The sequence below is a fragment of the Eptesicus fuscus genome, chromosome 15, assembly GCF_027574615.1.
Source record: "Eptesicus fuscus isolate TK198812 chromosome 15, DD_ASM_mEF_20220401, whole genome shotgun sequence".
Lineage (NCBI taxonomy): Eukaryota > Metazoa > Chordata > Mammalia > Chiroptera > Vespertilionidae > Eptesicus > Eptesicus fuscus.
The window spans coordinates 76,709,811-76,728,660 of record NC_072487.1 but is presented as its reverse complement, the minus strand read 5'-3'; the positions used below and the strand labels follow the sequence as shown (position 1 = coordinate 76,728,660).

The window sequence follows — 18,850 nt, the reverse complement described above, 5'->3', positions numbered from 1 at the left end:
ACCGGGGCTTCATGGGTCAGGTGTCAGAGGTGAGGGACACATTTGGCTCCGACCGCGGGGTGGAAGGTGGTCCCCTTCATGAGATGGGGACGTGGAGGGAGCAGCAAGGTTGGCGGGAAGGTCAAGGGCTCTGTCCCAAGTCGGATACATGAGCCTGGCGTTCGGGGAGGAACCCTCAGGCCAGAAATGGGGTTTGGGAAGCCGGGGCGGCGGCTCCCTGCAGGCGCTGGGGGAGGCCCGGGGAGCTGTGGGCCTCGGAGCGTCTCCACGCGGCCACAGCGTCGTCGGCAGAGTCCGAGGCTGCTCCTCGCACCCGTTCTAACGGTACGGTTTGCAGATAAAGACACAAGAGGAGGCTGACAGCCGCGTTTTAATTTAAAATAGGTCAGGATCTCGTGTGTGGGGAGAAGCCGGGGGACACGCCGAGAGATGGAGGCCAGAGCCGCGGGGGGGTTGGCTGAGAATTCCTTCCTGTGTGCCCTCCCGCCGCCGCTCGCCCGAAAGCTCGCTCTTTCTGAGGTCGACCTTCAAGGTCAGTCTTGGGGGAGAAGCCCCCGGAGGGGGGAGCAGGCCCCGAGGGGTGAGCGGGGTCTTCCTGCCGCCAGCGTGGTGGGCCTCAGGCACCCCAGAAAGAGCAACTAAACTCGTGTTGGCGTCTAATCGAGGGCTTTGCGAGCGCGTTACCGCGTTGTCCCTAATGCGGGCACAGCCTCCAGACTCGGCCTGGAGCCGGGCGTCTGCCTTGTAATTTGGGTTCATGCCGTCGGGTGAGGGCTTGAGAGAGGGGGCGGGCGGCCTGCCAGAGGATGGGGGTCCCCAGGTCGAGGGGCGCTGGGCGAAGGTGAGCGAGTGTTGCCTAACCTAAAGGGGAGGGGGGGCTCTTAGCAAAAATAACTACCTAAGGCCTGACTCTGGGGTCCCCGCAGCAGAGCCCACGGGAAACAGGAGTGGGGCAAGACCGGCGAGTCCTTCCGGAGTGTTCCACCGCGCGGAGGCGGCTCTAGGGGTGGGTGTAGTTGCCCATCCGCAGGGTCCCCTGGCGCACGGCGTACTCTTCCCGCTGGGCTTTGAAAGCTCTCTGGCGATCGGCCTCGGTGGGGAAGGTATCGAGGTGCGGGCCCACCTGCGGATGGAGGGGAGATGGTCGGCGGGCTTAGAGGCTGGGGGGCGCGCCCCGGGCTCCCCTCACCTGCTGCCCCGGGCTGGGCTTCATGTTGGAGAAATAATAAAACAGCCAGCAGAGGCGCAGCGCGAGGAGGGAGGGCCGGGAGGGTCGGGGGGGGGGGGGGGGGACGGGCCAGGACAGCGGCAGTGCTTTCCTCCTGCCCAGTCACGGCAGCGGCAGACGCGTGCGTACGGGTGCCCCCGATGATGCTGCAGTCACAGTGCGGGGGGGCCCCATAGCCAGCCCATCCTTCCCAGCCGCTTCCCCGCCGTTAAGCCCCCAACGAGCCGTCCTCTCCCAGGGCCTCCTGGCCCTCACTCCCTCCCGTGGGCTGGAGGCGGCCACGCAGGAGTCCCGGGCCCCACGCACAGCACCAGACCAGAGTCCAGGGACTGTCACCCAGAGGGCCCGGGAGGGAGCCAGACCCAGGCTCGGGAGCCCCGCAGGTAAATGTGGGTGATCGCATCTCAGCCGAGCCTCCTCCTCAGGGCCTGGTGACGGGGGAGCCGCCGCCCCTCCCCACCACCGTGTCCTGCATCTGTCCCATCGCCTCCAGGTGTGAGGCCACCCCCGGGAACGGGGCCTCCTGTAGGGTAGCCCGAGGGAGGCCCGGGGAGAAGGGTGCAGGCTCGCCTGTTTATCTTTTCCTCTCCCGCCTGCATTTATTCGGGGTCAAACGGGAGAGACCCCTCCCCTCCCAGAGCGTGAATCTGGAAGGAACCACGCTGGGGTGGGGGTGCAGGGAGAACAGCAAGCACGAGTCAGCCTCCCGAGCGGGGGGCCTCTCTGGGGCAGACACTCAGGGGGCAGTTCGGGCTCGAGGTGAGCAGGGGCTGGGGGACGCCTGGCGCTGGTCGGGGCCCATCAGAGCCGCGTTTACCAGGCGGCCGAGAAGGGCTGGCAGGCAGGTTCCTTCTGGGTTTGCTCTGCTGTGACTTCCCGATAAAGCAGGACCCAAGCCCCAGGCCCTGGTCAAGAATCCAGGCCGAGGTGCTCCCGCCCCCACCCCCCCTACCCCCCCCACCCCCGTCCCCGGCCGGGGTTAGCCGGCCCACGGGCTGCAGGCAGCTTTCTGTGCGACAGGTCTGAGAACCGAAGACCAGGGAGAGGAGGGGAGCTCACAGGGAAGGCCTCTGTGCTCGGTGCCCGAAATCCGCCCCTTCAGGGATCAAGAGGCCGGGCATCTCACGCCGGGAAAGCCATGACCCCAGCAGAGCTGCGCCGGGCGGGTCCTGCAGGCAGGGACCTGGGCAGGTCTCTCCCCAGGCCAAGTGGTTCCTGGGGCCACATCCCTGCCTGCCTCCAGGACATGCCCCTTCTCCCCCCGCCCCCCCCCCCAGGTCTGGGCACTGCTTAGGGCCAACGAGACCCGTACCAGGTCCTGGCCTCAGGTCCCAGGGCCAGGCTCACCGTCAGGGGAGAGCGGGAACATTAGCATGCACACGGGCCCAGTGGAATCCAACTTGGCCATTCCCCATTTTACAGATGGGGAAACTGAGGCTCAGAGAGGGTTTGGTCCAGGGTTGGCTCCACAGGGAATCAGAGGCAGACAAGCTCTGTTTTGGCACCACCCCCTAAGCTCTAGGCACTACGTTCTGGATTCTTTCTAGAATATTCTGCCCATGCTGAGGTTTGTTGGTTAGTTATTCCAGGACATAAAACCACGGTCTTCGTCTCTGGGGGGTGTAGACCCTGACGAGACTCTACAGAAAGCCATGGACTCTCTCCTCGGGGAAGAAAAACACCCCCAAGTCCTAACGTAGAAGACAGTGCAGGACGCCTCGGAGGTCCGCGGACCCTCTGTCCCTCCACGGACCCTCTGTCCCTCCGCGGACCCTCTGTCCCTCCTCGGACCCTCTGTCCCTCCGCGGACCCTCTGTCCCTCCGCGGGCCCTCTGTCCCTCCGCGGACCCTCTGTCCCTCCGCGGGCCCTCTGTCCCTCTGTCCCTCCGCGGGCCCTCCGTCCCTCCGCGGACCCTCTGTCCCTCTGTCCCTCTGTCCCTCCACTGACCCTCTGTCCCTCCGCAGGCCCTCTGTCCCTCTGTCCCTCCGCGGGCCCTCTGTCCCTCCGTGGGCCCTCTGTCCCTCTGTCCCTCCGCGGACCCTCTGTCCCTCCGCGGGCCCTCTGTCCCTCCGCGGGCCCTCTGTCCCTCCGCGGGCCCTCTGTCCCTCTGTCCCTCCATAGACCCTCTGTCCCTCCGCGGGCCCCCCGTCCCTCCGCGGGCCCTGGGTGGCGGTGTTTCCGGGAGCCATCGGGGCCCCAGCCGCAGGTCTCAGGTTTCTTGGCTCGGTGTCAGGGTCATGCCCGGCTCTGGTAACCCGTCACCTGATGCCCACCCGACCCAGGGCTCGGCACCTGGCGTTCAAGGCGTTTGAGGGAACCACGATCGATCTTGTCCTCAGCTTAACCTCCAGTTTCAGAGAAATTCCCACGTGGCCTCAGAAAGGTGATTGAGCAGAGAGGGGAAGAGCCAGAAACAGAGGCCTCTGCGCACCGCGGTGTCGCCTCTGGCAAGGGACGGCTTGATGCTGACACCGTGACATGATTTCCCAGAAGGCAGCTGGAGGTGCTCCGTGCGGCGGGCACGTCCGGTCTCGGGGGGCCTCGCGGGCACCCTGCCTGCTCCGCGTGCCCAGCCGGGACGTGCCGGTGCCGGGCATTTACTTCACACAAGCCTCGGAGCACCCCGATGTGTCTCCATGGTGCAGTCACGTGCCCAGGTCGCACAGGGTGAACCCAGAGCGGGGGACTCTGGGCCCAGGTCTTCGTGGCTCCACCCCACCCCCAGGTTAAATGCTCAGGAAACGAGTCGCGTGAAAGTCACTGCCGGGAACATGGGCTCCGACCCCACATGCTCCCTCTCTCCTCCCGACCCGGCAGCTCCGCCAGCGATGGGGATCCTCATTACCAGCCAGGCCTCACGCTGTGTGTGGTCACGACCCTGTGGACCCCGAGTGGAAGCAGGAGCGCCGTGGAGCGCGGGATTCCTTCAGAGACGCTTCTAAATTAAGCCGTCTGCAGGCTGCCCGCGCCTGGAGCTGGGGAACTGTGACGGCTTTGGCAGGAGACAGCTTTGCTGAATGGAGCTGAGTCGCTGAGGTCAAGGCAGGTAAATAAAGGGCGGGCGCCGGGGCAGGCAGCGGTCCGAGCGCCAGGCCGGTGGTGGGGGCGGCGATACCCAGGTGGGCCAAGGCGCTGGGCCTGTTCGAATGGGCAGTGTTGCCCAGATAAGGACCAGGCACTGCCACCACGGGGGACACTGGCGAGTAGGACAGGCCGGGCGCTTGTCTACGCTCTCTACTATAATTAACTGTTTGACGACAGTAAGACTGTGGTCTGGGGAACTCTGACTCCATGTGGGGGCCGCAAGGTCTTTCTAGAGACGACGGGACGAGGAGGGGAAAGTGTCGTAGGGGCAGGGGCCAGCCCAAGCCCTGGCGCAGGAAGAACGAGAGGAAATGTGAACCGCGTCCAGCACGGCCGGGGGTTAACCTGAGGAGGGGCCGTGAAGGATTAAAGAAGACAGACGAGAGAATACAGTTGGGGCCGGGTGGATCACTGTGCCTGGATGAAGACACAGTGACTCAGCCTGTAAGCGAAGCTTTATTTAAAGTCAGATCACACAAAGCACCACAAGGGCAAGATGCTTACAACGTCCCTGCAAGTTTCAAATCTGCTTCCTTCCTGTTGTCGCCGTTCTCTGAACTCTATCGAGCCTTGTTTAGGCAGCACTGGCTGCACCCCCTGCAGCCCACATCCCTTAGCTACCTGGGACTGCAGGGTCGGACTCTAAGGTCAAGCTTACCACCATAGCCTTTTGGCTATAATTGTGCTGGGAGGGCTTTACCTCCCACCCATGGCGGGAAAGCCATGACCCCAGCAGAGCTGCGCCGACTTTGCCACAAGTCAGTCCGAGGCTTGAACCTGTCCAAACGCTGTAGCCGCCCTCCACAGAAATGCAAGCAAACCAGGGTGCCCGGGGGACAAGGAGGTGAGGCAGGAGGTGAGCACATCAGATCTGACGAGAGGTTTGTAGTCAACGCTGCCCCGAGGAATCGTAATTCCCTCCATCCCCCATTGGAACACACGATTCCCAGGCAGCCAGGGCTGGGAGAGACCTTGGAGGGCATTGGGTCCCCCTCTCCCATCCTGCAGGTGGGAAATCTGAGGCCTGAAGATGGAAAGCGATTCTCCAGGGTCCCTGGGAGTCCCGGGCAGAGCTGAGCCCAGCAGCCAGCGCACCCGTCGCCTTTCCTCCGGCTGCTCCCTGCCCGCTGTGGTCCCCACTTCGCCCTGGACCAGGTTCTTGGGCTCCATTTCCCAGTCATTCAGAAGCATCACACTTTTTGGTCCACTCTCAACGAGCAGCGTTTCATTTGGTTGATCCTCTTGATTATCAGATACCCTCGTCATTTCGCCAGTTTTGCTCTTGACTACGATAGTTCCTTCTTTGAGGTTTCTCTGTTTTTCCTTTTCTAGCATCTAGAGGCATCTGCTCCGAGAATCCCCCTCTAATCCTCTTTTTTCTAACCTTGACATTTATATATATCACCATTGACCCGGTGCACAGATTCGTGCACACTGAAAGGAAATTAATTAGAAGGTGGCCGGCAGGGCAGGACTGGGCGAGACGGGCCAAACACACCCTGGAGCCAACTTCCCATGGCCCCTCCCTGGCCAGCCGCACCTGGGGTGGCGCCATGGCTCGAAGGGCGTCTGCGGAGTCAGCAGAGTCCCTCCGGCAGATGGGGTCCCTCGGCCTGGCCTGTGGGGATAGGGCCGAAACTGGCTCTCCGGCATCCCCCGAGGGGTCCCGGAGTGCGAGAGGGTGCTCTGAAAAGTTGCTGTCATGCAGGGTGTGGAACACAAACGCAAATGTGCAGTGAACCAGATTCAGGGCTGACAGTGCCCCAGCAACAACATAACCCATGGCTGAAGTGGAATCGTGTGGCCCCGTGAGGAATCGGGCTCCCTCCCCTCTGGTTTTGGGCTGCATCACCCGAGAACCACTGCTGCCAAGTCACTGAAGCTTGGCAGCTCCTGTGTTGAGCATCTGCCCCCTGGTGGTCAATGCGCATTATAGCTATCAGTCCATGGACACAGCATATTAGCCTTTTATATATATAGATAGATGGTGTTGGCAACTATGTTGCCCTCTGCATTTTCTTTTATCTCATCTCACAAGTATTGAGTTTATTTATTTTTTGCTCAGTTCTCTTCTCATTTCACACCTACCGAATTTCTGTTTAAATTTCTTCTCTGGCTTTTCATTTATTCATAAATATATATGCTTTAAAATTCCCAGGCAAGCTCATTAGTTACATTTTGTGATTGATTTCTAATTTAAAGTCTTTGGTGCCAAAGTGATCGGTGTGATTCAGATGCCTTGTCAGTATTTGTTGAGTTTTTGGTGTTTGTGCCTGTTTGGAAAGCCCCGTCCAGTCTCCCCAGGAAATCCCTGTGTGCGATGAGCCGGTGGCGGGACAGCGAGAGTGCCCGCATGCTGGGCCAGGGGGTCAGGTGGGTCCTTTCATTTATGCATGAATTACTTCACTCCACGCACACCCCCGAGCATCGCCCTGTGGTGACTCGTGCTGGGCATCAGGGTGCAGGGAGGACTCAGGCAGCCTCGTCTGGCAGAGCCAGGAAAATGGTGATAAAACACAATTACAGTCCTAGCCGGGGTGGCTCAGTGGAAAGAGAGTCAGGCAAGGGCACGTGCCTCAGTTGCAGGTTCGATCCCTGGCCCTGGTCGGGGCGTGTGTGGGAGGCGACCAATCGATATGTCTCTCTCACATCAATGTTCCTCTCTAAAAATCAATGGAAAAAATGTCCTCCGATGAGGATTAACAAGGAAATAAATAAAAAAAGAAAGCGTCCAAGACCCTAGGCGAGACACTGGTCATCTCCTCTGCCCGGTGGCCGTGGCCTTGTGCCTTCTCCCTCCTCCTCCCTGGCTCCTTCTCCCCGCAGCAGGAGGCCTGGGCCGCGGGGACACTGAGGCAGCCCGAGCCCTGGGCTCTGGACGGTGGGGAGTGGTTTCCTCGGCGCCTCCTCCCCAGCGCGGGCCTGCTTTGTAAAGCCAACCCCACGTGCGTGTACCAGCCAGGTGTGTGCGTGCACCAGCCAGGAAGGACGACCCTCCGCGGCCCAGTCACAGGCCGGGCGGCTTCCCGTGTGCCTCACACGTCCTCCAAGGAGCAGCGGGGCCAGCCGACCCCAGCCCCGCTCACCGCCCCAGGATGGTCCCCCCAGAGGACACCAAGTCTCAGCCAGGTCTGGGGGCTGAGAAATCAAAAGGCAGGATTTGAGAAAAAATAGCCAGATTGAAAAAAAATAACCTGCCAAACAGAAAAAAAAAAAAAATGACAGCTATAGAGATTTTAGTTTAGGGTTGTTTTTTTCTAAGTGACAAGGGCTCAGGTGACTGGGAGCGAGGTTTTCTTGAAAAGATTGAGGGGCTGTCTCCTCTAATGAGGGCACTCGGAGATTATGGATCAGTCCCAGGTCAGTAATTCCTGTCAAGCCGGGGCCGCCGGGGGTCAGAGGCCCCGCAGAACACGGGTCCGTGCGGGGCGTTGCCGGCGAGCGCTGCGTCCCGCGCTCTGATGGGGCAGGTCCGGGAGGTGAGCTAATTAGCGAGGGCGCCAGGCTCTCCCGGGACATCTGGTCTCCGAAATCGCTCTTCTGCTCCCAGCTCTCTCTTCTCTGTGATCCAAAAATAGACCGAGCAAGGACACAGGCGGACACACGCTGCGTCTCAGAGCACAGCCAAGCTCGGCGTGGAAAGCAAGCCTCCTGCTCCGCACAGCTCTGCCGGGGGGTTCCCAGGACGTGCGGGTGAGCGGGCAGAGCGACGGCCCCTGAGGGCAGGGGGCAGGCTCACCCAGCGGGAGGGGAGGCTGGAGCTCGGGGTGGTGGAGACCCTGGCCCACGGACGCCCAGCTGCTAAGCGGGACGCCTGACCAGGGTCCAGGTCTGTGCTCCGCGGACCGTAGGGCTCACGAGACTTGCTGGGGCAGAAGCAGAGGCGGCCCCGATGTCTTTGAAAATGAGAACCCAATTGCTATTTCTAGAAGCCGAACCAATGTCGGTCATTTCCAAGGACCAGGGAGGCTGGTCAGCAGCAGTTGAGATCCCAGTCGCACAATGAGTCTGTTCGCCAGATGCTGGTGGAGGAAGAGTAGGGTGACCGCGCGGGTGTTTGTCTGAACTCCCTGAAGACCCACTTCTGCTTCTTCAGCCTCCGAGTTGAACAGGTTTCAGGCGAGTGAGAGTCACAGCACATCCTGGGGGAAACCGAGGACACTGCCCCTCCCTCGTCATCCGAGGCCATTTTGGCCGCCATCACCCTCTTCCAGGCTCCAAAGACTGAACCTAGGTGTTGAGCACGGACCTGACTCTCGTGGGCTATTTTTTTTTTCAAGTGGCCTGAATCTTCTTTTTTTAAAACAGCTATATCTATATATATATAAAAGGCTAATATGCCAAGGGTCCCCTCGGTGTTCAACCAGGAGACTGGGAGCTCAATCGCTTGCTATGATGTGTGCTGACCACCAGGGGGCGGCGCAGAACAAAGGAGGGCCCTAGCTGGCACCCGGCAGCCGGGGAAGGAAGGCCCTGATGGCCAGCCAGGCCTAGGGACCCTACCCGAGCATGAATTTCGTGCACTGGGCCCCTAGTTGAGATATCCTATATAATAAAAGCACAATATGCTAATTAGACCGGAAGTCCTTCTGGACGTTCCCCACTAAGCCAGGGCTGTGAGTGAAGCCCAGGTCCCGGGTGCCACAGGGAAGCCAGTGCCAACAGCCAGGGGAAGGAAGGCCTACTCTTGCACGATTTTCGTGCATCAGGCCTCTAGTAATTTATAAAATGTACCCATTTAAAGATGGAAATTTGGGTTGTTGCTGCTTTTTGGCTCTTATGAATGATGCTGCTAGAGACATTCATGTGTGGACGTATGTTTTCATTTCTCTTGGGCACATACCTAGGAGCGGAATTGCTGGGTCATGTGGGAACTCGAGGTTTAGCCTTTTGGAAAAGTGCGACGGTATTCTCACCGGCATCCTGTGAGGGTTCCAGTTTTTCCACATCCTTGCCAACACTTGTTATTGTCTGTCTTTTTATTATTATTATTATTGTTACTGTTGTTGTAGCCACCTCGTGGGCACGAATGGTCTTTCACGGTGGTTCTGATTTACATTTCCCTAAAGGCTAATGATGCTGAGAACTTTTTGTGTGCTTCTTGGTGATCTGTGCATCGTCTCTGGAGGAATGTCTATTCAAACCCTTTGCCCATTTCAAAACTGGGTTATTTACATGTCAGTACTGAGTTGTAAGAGTAATAGTGGCATTCACAGTCCCTTATGAGCTACACGAGTTACAATTATTTTCTCCTCTTCTGTGGGTTGTCTTTTCACTTTCCTTTCTTCTTTCTTTCTTTATTTCCTTATACCCTCACCTGAGGATATGCTCCCACTGATTTCTAGAGAGAGAGGAAGGGAAAGAGAGAGAAACACCCGTGGGGGAGAGGAGCGTCGATTCGCTGCCTCCTGCGTGTGCCCCAGCCGGGGATCAGACTTGCCACCCAGCGTGTGCCCTGACCAGGAATCGAACCCACAACCCCTTGGTGAGCAGGACGACGCTCCAACCAGCCGAGCCACCGGCCAGGGCGTCTCTTCACTATCTTGACGGTACCATTTGAAGCACCAAAGTTTTTCATTTTGATGACGTTTAATTTATCCATTTTCCTTTAGTGGGTTATATTTTATTTTACTTTTCTATAAAAAGCACCCTAATGTAGCATAACAGGGCGAGGAGCTTCGGGGTACCTGGCGATTTACGTAAACGGCCCCTCTAAGGCCGGGGGCGACACCTGCCAGCTCGCACAGACTGCTGGCCGGTGCCCGTCCCGTTCAGAGGACTCTCAGGCTGAGCCTAGGCTCGTGAGAAAGTGTGTGATGACTGATGAGCAGGGTCTGCCATGGGCACGCGGGGAGGGGCTCGGGGGGAGGAGGAGGAGGTGCCGTGTTTTTGCTCTAAAAGATCAAAACAGAGTCTCTGAGGGGCAAGGGTGACGGCGGAGAGCCCCAGTGAGAGTCCACGCACTCATCTGCCCTTCGTGCCCCTCCCTCTGCAGGCCGCCTCGGGCCACCTCCGCCTCAGGCCACCTCTGCCTGCGTGGCCGGTGGGCGGGCAAGGGGGAGGGCAGGACGTGGAGACCGGGTCCGATGAGCCGATGAGCCGGGCGGAGAGCAGGAGGCCCTGGAGCCTTGTTATTCCGAGCGCGGCCGGTCTGGCCTGGGTGCGGGGGCCAGATGGGACTCTCAGGTGCTCGCAGGCGTCTCCGGGGCAGGGACACGTGCCACCTTTAAACAAGTGGCTCCGCTTTTACAGCCAGTAAATCCTCATGCAGGGCCAGGGCCGAGGGAGGAGGCTTGCTGGCCGCGGCTCCACGCGGGCCCGGAGCGGAGAGGGGGGGGGGCATGCGAGCGCGGCCCTGGACGGTCCTGGGCGTCGAGTCTGGCTCAGGTGTCCTTCCCGCCATCGGGGCTTCGCTCTCTGAAACCCCTCCTCCGGGAGGAATGTCACCTGGAAGCTGTTTGCAGGAGCCAGACAAGACGCCCCTCCCCCCTTCCCCGTCTCCACCTTGGAGGCCCCGTCCAACACACACACACACACACACACACACACACACACACACACACACACGCGTGCGCGCGCACAGGCACGCACCCCAGATGCAAATGATACCCGCCGAGCCATCACTGTGAAGCTCGACAGAAAATAATGAGAAACACTAAATCTTTTATAAGGTCAACACGCGCCTTAGCCGAGCAGCTGTCAAACAAGAAAAGAATTTAGCGCCGGAGCCACGAAACTTCCATCGGCTCATTAAGCCCAACAGGGCCCGGGCCTGGCGTGGCGAGGAGACGGGCCTTCCGTTTGGTGTCAGTAATTTGCGGCGGAGGCGAGAAGCAGCAGCCGGCGCCAAAGGGGCCTGGGGGCGGCTGGGGAATCGTTAGCGCGCCAGGAGCGGCCGCGGCTCCTAATTGGAAGCATTGGGCATTATCAACGGAGGATTTGCCTCAGTTCCCTGACAGCTCGTGGGCCCAGAATGATCGCCCACTTGTCAGTGTAAAAGACCATTAAAAACAAACCATTTTGATTTAATTGGAGGCGGTGCGCCGCGAGGCCAGGTGAGGGGCCGTCAGCCCGCTCGCCCCGCTCGCCCCGCTGCCGTGCCGGGGCTGGGGGTGGGCGAGTGTCTGTGTCTCGCCTTTCAAACCTGTCTGCGGAGGCCTGGCTGGGAGATGGAGGAGACTTCACAGGCGGCGAGGGCTGTTTTCAGCCGGTTGTCAACAAACGCGGTGACAAGCCGAGCTGCCAGGAAGAGGCCTCTTTTCTTCCCGAGCCTGGACGGCGGCGGCGGTCTGCTTGGCGCTGTCCTCCTGGGAGGTGGCCGGGAGGCCTGGCCGCAAAAGGGCGGCAGGATAGTCCGGCGGTGCTACCCTGCCCACCCCACTTAGGGGTAGCAGGATACGAGGGGGTCGGAGGGTGCATGGTAGACGGATCCCCAGTAGAGAGTGTATTTTTATTGATTTCAGAGAGGAAGGGAGGGGGAGAGAGAGAAACATCAATGATGAGAGAATCATGGATCGGCTGCCTCCTGCACGCCCCCTCCTGAGGATCCAGCCTGCAACCCTGGCATGTGCCCTTGACTGGAATCGAACCCGGGACCCTTCAGTCTGCAGGCCGACGCTCTATCCGCTGAGCCAAACCGGCTAGGGCTAGAGTGGGTCTTTCTATTTTGCGCAGAGTGAGAGCTAAGGAGGGCTTTCCTGAGCCTGTTGGAGGAGGCTCTGTGAGCGGACAGCCCGCCGAGACGGGGCTGGTGTCTCCCCAGTACTCCCCCGGGAGGCCAGGTGCTGAGGACACAAGAGGAGGCCACTCGCTATAAATATTAGCCTCAGCCCCCGCCGGGGCGGGGCTGCAGGCGCCGAGCGCGGAGCTGCGTGCGGACGCCCCGGTGCCAGGGCTGATGTTTTGCATGTTGGTATCATGAACGCCGTGGGTACTTGATGAATATTCATCGGCGCCTGCCAGCTCTCAGAGAGGCCTGCACATTTGTATGTTAATCTCACCCCGTCCCACAAGCCGAATCTCGTCTGCTGCCTGCCGCGTCTTCGACGAGACGAGACGACACGTCAGGAGGGCACGGGGCTCGGGGCCACGCCCGCCGGTCCCCTCAGGAACCTCTGCTGCTTTTGATGCAGGATCAGGCTGGGAGGGGGCACCAGGTCCCTGGGAGCATGCAATTCCAGAGCTCCAAGTTTTGCTGCCGAGTTTAGACAGCGGGGACGCCTTAATTGCTTTCTCTGGAAGTTTCCCTGGCGGCGCTCTCTCAGGTGGCGCCAGGCGGTTACCCGGGCGCGTGGCTCCTCGGTCGGGAGCCTTTGATTCTGTGTTTGGGTGCAGAGGAAGCCCTCGCTGCGCCGTCCGCACGGCGCCTGGCAGGGCCGTGCTGCGTGTGCATCGGGCTGTCGAGCCGCTCCTGTTCCTGCCAGGGGAGCCGGGACACGCTCGGATGTTCGGCTCCACGGCCCGTTGGGGAGGGATGCACACGGTGAGGGGTGGTGTTGTCTTTCCCCTCTTCTCTTGTTGGAATAATGAGCAGGAAGAAGTGTTTGGGGTGTGTTTTAAGAAGAGGCTGTTAAGTTACAGATAAGAATATGAGAGTTAAGTGTCCTCAACTAGAGATCGAGGCTCTGGATGCCAGCCTCTGGGCCCTGCTCTGGGGAAACGTGGACAGACAGGAGACTCTCAGAGGTCTTGGGGTGACTGCTGTTAGGGACAACCTGTAGGCACTCAACAAGTCTTGGCTGGGTGACAAACAGATGGATGGACTGATGGATGGATGGACTGATGGACAGATGGATGGATGGATGAGCAGATGGATGGATAGATGGATGGATGGATGTGTGGGTGGATGGACGGACGGACAGACGGACAGACGGACGGACGGACGGACGGATGGATGGGCAGATAGATAGATGGATGGATGAATAGATAGATGGATGGTTGGGTGGATGAATGGATGGATGGATGGATGGATGGATGGATGGATGGATGGATGGATGGGCAAATGGATAGATGGATGGATGAATAGATGGATGGTTGGGTGGATGAATGGATAGACAGATGGATGGTTGGGTGGATGAATGGATGGACAGATGGATGGATGGATGAATGAATGGATGGACTGATGGATGGATAGATGGAAGAACAGATATATGGGTGGACAGATGGCTCTCACAGAAGTGGGAACAGGTGATTGTGTTCTCCTAAAAGTCATACCCCCCAATGGGATGGTGTTTGGAGGTGGGGTCTCTGGGAAGTAATTAGGTTTGGATGGGCTCATGAGGGTGGGGCCCCCAGGACGGGATTAGTGCCCTTCTCAGAAGAAACACCAGCTCTCTCCCTCTCGCTCAACACAAGACGGTGGCCATCTGAAAGCCAGGAAAAAAGCCTCGCCAGAACCCAACCACACCAGCACCCTGATCTCGGACGCCAGCCTCCAGAACAGGGAGAAATACATGCCTGCTGTTTAAGCCCCCGGCTGTGGGTGTTGCTGGAGCAGCTGGAGCAGATTTAGACTGAAGTTCATACTCCTCGCTTCTTCTCGAAGCCCCGACAAGCTTCCTATGGAACGCATGAAAGCGTAGCCACTTGCCACAGGAAATACTTTAATTATAGCCGTGCAGGTGCCGCTGATGGGGCGCAGGGAGCTGAGGACTCGGGCTTGGTGCCTGCCCCACCCACGGGACCAGCTCAGCCCTCCCCTCAGAGACCTGCAGGCACAGCCAAGCTTGAGAACTACCTGCAGGGCCGATGCCAAAGCTCGTCCCACCGAGAGACGATTGCTCCGACCGTCTCCCAGCCGGGCCGTGGCCAGCGCCTCACACGCACCTGCTGTCCCCACTTTCAGATGCGGACGGGGAGGCAGGCTGGCTCAGCCCGCCCTCTACGCCCCGTCCCTGCCTCATGCCCTTTGTAACCGCAGCCTGGACCCCGATCAATGGCTTCTTTCCTCTTTAGCCTTCGGGCCAAACTACGATTTCAGAGATGCTCAGGGGTGTTGTCAAGGTCTAAAGGCGTTCGGGGCAGTGGAGAGCTCTGTTTATGGCGTTCAGGGCTTAAATCAGCCAGGCCAGGCCGCACGGCCCTCCGGACACCCATAACCCCGAGCTCACGACCGCCGTCCACTCGCCTTCCCGCCCGGCATTTAGGCCCCCCGACCCCTGGCCGCAGGTGCGGGCCTTACTATTGCTCGGCCCGGCCCACGCCCACGGGCGCCAGCCCCACCCACTCTGCCTCTGGTCCGCCAGGACCTGGGGCACGGACTTGAACTTCGGAGCTTTAGCTTCTTTTTCTCGGACAGCGACTCCCCTCCACGCACCGGGATGCCGAGAGGACAGACATCGCGAGATCGTTCATCAACGCCCCGCCTGGCGCGGCAGAGGTGCGGGCTGTGCGCTGCGGGGCCGTGACTGTGGCTGCCGCTGGGAACGGGCTCAGAATAGCTTCTTGGATGCCCTCCCCTGCGCACCGCCCGCCGCCGCCTTTGGCCAGAGTCCCCGCTTTTTGTGTTGTTTGTCCCGAGACCTCTGGGGAGAGGAGGAGCAGAGGCCAGAAAACACGGCTCCCGTCGCGCCTTCTCCCCACGGCTGCTCTGTGTGGGGGGCCGGCGGCCTGCGTCTCCGAGGGGAATGTGAGGGTGTGTTCGCGCCACAGCTTTTATTTATTTATTTTTATTTAAAATATATATCGTTATTGCTTTCAGAGGGGAAGGGAGCGGGAGAGAGATAGAAGCATCAATGATGAGAATCACTGGTGGGCTGCCTCCTGCACGCCCCACACTGGGGATCGAGCCTGCAACCCGGGCCTGTGCCCTGACCGGGAATCGAACTGTGACCTCCTGGTTCCTAGGTCGGTGCTCAGCCACTGAGCCGCGCCGGCCGGGCACACCCATGGCTTTTAGATAGGAGGGTACTGCCTCCTGGTGCACCTCGCCCGCGCTTCTGACAAACCTGTTACCATGAGCCCTGAGTGAAGCATGGAGGGTGTTTATCTGGGGGGACCCGGCTGGCCTCCTGCTCCACGGCTTCGGGGGGGTCGCACCAGCGGCGTCGGTGCCTGCTGACAGAGGCTGACACGTGGAGATGGGGGATTCGTGGGTGACACGGAGCGAGTCCCCCCCCCCCGAAGTGGCCCACACTCCTCCTCGAGCCCGGGAGAGTCTCTTCAGATCACTGAGGATGTATTCCCTTGGGGACGAGCTGGAGGAATCACCTGGGGACCCCACAGCCCCATCGGCGCCCAGAATTCAACATGCGGTTCTCGCCGTCTCTGGAGATCAGGAATATAGAGCTGATGCCCAAACAAAGGCTGCCTCTGTTTTCCGGGTGATGTTCAGCACATTTGAATTTCTTCATGCCCGGTTGGGGAGAAGAGTTTTCTGGATTAAACGGAAAGTTCCCAGGTGCTAGAAGGATTCAGGGGACACGGCTGGGGGTCCCCAGGATGCAGGGCGGGTCCTGTTAGAAGTGCCAGCCCCCTTGTCCCCTGCGATGCGGCCTCTCCGCGCCCCCCCCCCCCCCGGCCCCCGGCACAGACGCCTGGCCTTCCCCCTGACCCGGTTCCCCGCGCCGCTCCCCCAGCTCCCACAGGGCCCAGGAACGCTGCCATTTGTCCTCGTCCCAAAGCCTCCGCTCTGGCTGCCGGTGACCTGCCAGTCTTGGAGCAGGAATGTCACCTTTCCAGCAGGTGCCTAAAGATTCCCTGCCTCCGAGGGCCGGATGCTGTAAGCCACTGAGGCCCCTGCCTTCATCCCTCTGCAGACGGACGTGAACGGCTGTGAACGGTGACGGGGGCCCTGTGCTGGGGGAGCAGCGCCAGCTGCGTCGGGACTCTGACTCACCCTTCCCGTCGCCCCGCTCCCGCGTGAGGCGCATCCTCCTGCGCCCCGCGCCCTACACAGCGGCACGGACGTCCTTGTTCCGGAGCAGCACAGCGGCAGGACCCTTAAAATACATCCCGGGGCGGGCACTCGGCGGGAGGGGCACTCGGGGGGCACTCGGGGGGGGGGGCACTCGGGGGGCACTCGGGGGGGGCACTCGGGGAGGCATTCGGGGGGGCACTCGGTGGGAGGGGCACTCGGGGGGCACTCGGCGGGAGGGGCACTCGGGGGGGAGCACTCGGGGGGGTACTCGGGGGGGCTCTCGGAGCAGCGGCACCGCTGGCAGCTGCCCTTCCTGGGTCTGCAGGGAGTGACCAGGATGGACACAGCTGGCACAGTGGGCAGAGGCGGCAGGCGGATGGGCCCTGAGCCGCCCTGGGGTCGGCAGAGTTAACTTGGCCGCCAGCGCGGGTTTGTAAGAGCTGAAGGGAGGAAACCCTCCCCGTAGGCCCGGCAGCCTTCACTCACCAGCCCGTCTCGGGGTGTCCCTGCGTGGCTGGCCGCCGCTCTCCCTGGGCTCGGTCACGGCCATTCTGAGGGGAGCCAGGGGCCCGGGGGACCCGCAGGGTCAGTCTTCCTCAGAGAGGCGCCCGATCCAGCCTCCGGACGCAGGAGCTTGTAACCCAAACCGTTAGCGTCACAGCCTGGCCTTCTCCCCAAGCAGCGGGGCTGAGCCCACAGCCGATGCGAGCAGAGGCTATTTGTCCACACGTTAGTGACGGAATGACCGTGTCACGTCGGGGATGGGCCCTGTGGTGGGGGAGGCGATGGAGGTGGAGACCTCAGGATGCTTGGATTTGTTAATCCTCACCCGAGGATGTCTGCGCCATTGATTTTTGGACAGAGTGGAAGGGGCGGAGAGAGACCGAGAGAGAAACATCGATGTGAGAGAGGCAACCAGGTACATGCGCCTGACCGGATCGAACTCGGGGCCCTCCAGTCTGCAGGCCGGTGCTCTGTCCACTGAGCCACACAGGCCGGGGCCCAAATGGATTGTGGATCTTCAGTTACAACCTGAACTTGGCCGTAAAGATCTGGACCCTGCAGGTCAGCCGCCCTCACTGCTGGCCAGCGCCGGCCTCGGGCCTTCATGCCGGGCGGGCGGGAACACGAGAAACCGGGTGTGGCCCGAGCGCGGCGAGAGCGCGGGGCCGGCAGAGGGAACTGGGCTGAAAGGGGCTCGCGCTCTGGGCCAAGCACCGGGAGGGAGGGAGCGACCTCGTCCTTGAAAACATTTAAAAAGATCGCCTTACTGTGTTGTAAAAGCTACGTGGACTCAAAGCAGAGAGAGCATCAGAGAAAGTAGGACTCAGCCCCCCCCCCCCCCCAGATCCCTCTGCCGCTGGCCCGGGGGTCAGGGGGCGGCCCTCCTCCCGGCTCTGCCCTGGGGCACTCACACCCGTAACCACGCGCAGCCGCCTCTATCCAAACGCATCGCACGGCGCGGGTTCTTCCCGTCAATGCTGTGTTAGTAGCGTGTCGGCAAGTACAGACTAAGGTCATTTTCAGTGGCTGTGCACGATTTCACAGCATCACGGGTCATCTGTATCTAACATCACTTGACTGGCGGCACCCAACCGTCCACCGCTGTGGCCGGCGACGTCGCAGATATTTGGAGCGCTCACTCGCCCCTTGGTCTTCGGCCGTTCCCACGGCCGCCGTTGGTGACGAAGGATAAAGCATCTATTTTTCCTGCTTAATATCAGGCGGCGGTGGGACCTGTGCTTCCGACTGGGTCACTTTTGAGAGCAGAAGGCGGAGCTATTAACAATCCCCCCCCCCCCCACACACACACACACAGGTGGCCTCCAGGGCCGGGCGCCTGGGAGGGGCCCGAGGAGGTTTCAGTCAGAGGCCGGGGGACAGGTGAAGGGGTGATCGCTGTGGCGATTGTCCCCACCCCAAGCTTGAGTTGACAGCTAAGGTTGGTGTCTCCCCTCCATTTGAGGCTGCAGACTCTGGACACCAGTTCTCCAAACGTCCCCTCTGGCCGTGTGGCTGTCAGGGCGCTCGCTGTCCGCCCGTCCGCCGGCCGGTGGCCCCGCAGCAGCCTGGGCTGGCACGGAGCACGGGGCCCTGGGCAGAGGTGCTCCGGGAGATTGAGACAGGCTGGGGGGCGGGGTCGCCATGGGACTGGGGTCTGCCTGACCCTGGAGGCACATGCACACGTACACACACACAGACACGGCCGCCCCTCCCGCCCCGGCCGCTCGCCCTGCCGGGAAGACCCCGCACAACTGGTGGAAGGCATGTGAGTCCGAGGCCACCAGCACCGAGGGGGACGCCTGCTGCGTTCGCCTTTCGTCTCCCAAATGGGAATCGGAGCTGTTCCCCGACACGCACGCTGGCCCTCGGGCGGCCACCTCCGGGAGCCCCGCGCCCCTCCCATGAGCTCCTTGACCAGTGGCCTGGGGGCCTGAACCCTCGGTGGGCAGGGACCTCAGGAACTAGCCCCACCCCCCCTGTCGGATGAGGAAACAGGCCCTGAGAGGCCCGGTGGCCAGCCCAGGTCTCAGCATCTGTGTCCCTGAAGGAAGGCCACGTGCAGCGGTTGGCTGACCGCCCTCTGGGCACCGGCCATTCGCGGCCGCTGCTGGTGGCAGGGCCCACGGAGAGCCTGTCCGAGGGGACCCTGCGGCCGAGGGGTCCGCCCTGAGGCACG

General features: G+C 60.9%; 1 protein-coding gene across 1 annotated transcript in view; it reads right to left on the bottom strand.

The window, feature by feature from the left end:
- Positions 1-352: 352 nt before the first annotated feature.
- CFAP77 (cilia and flagella associated protein 77) overlaps positions 353-18,850 on the bottom strand; it is a 93,147-nt gene continuing 74,649 nt past the window's right edge. Inside the window, exon 6 of the mRNA XM_008152499.3 lies at positions 353-1,123. Coding sequence (XP_008150721.1) covers positions 1,001-1,123 — 123 coding nt within the window. The 3' untranslated portion in view covers positions 353-1,000. The remainder of the gene's footprint in view (positions 1,124-18,850) is intronic.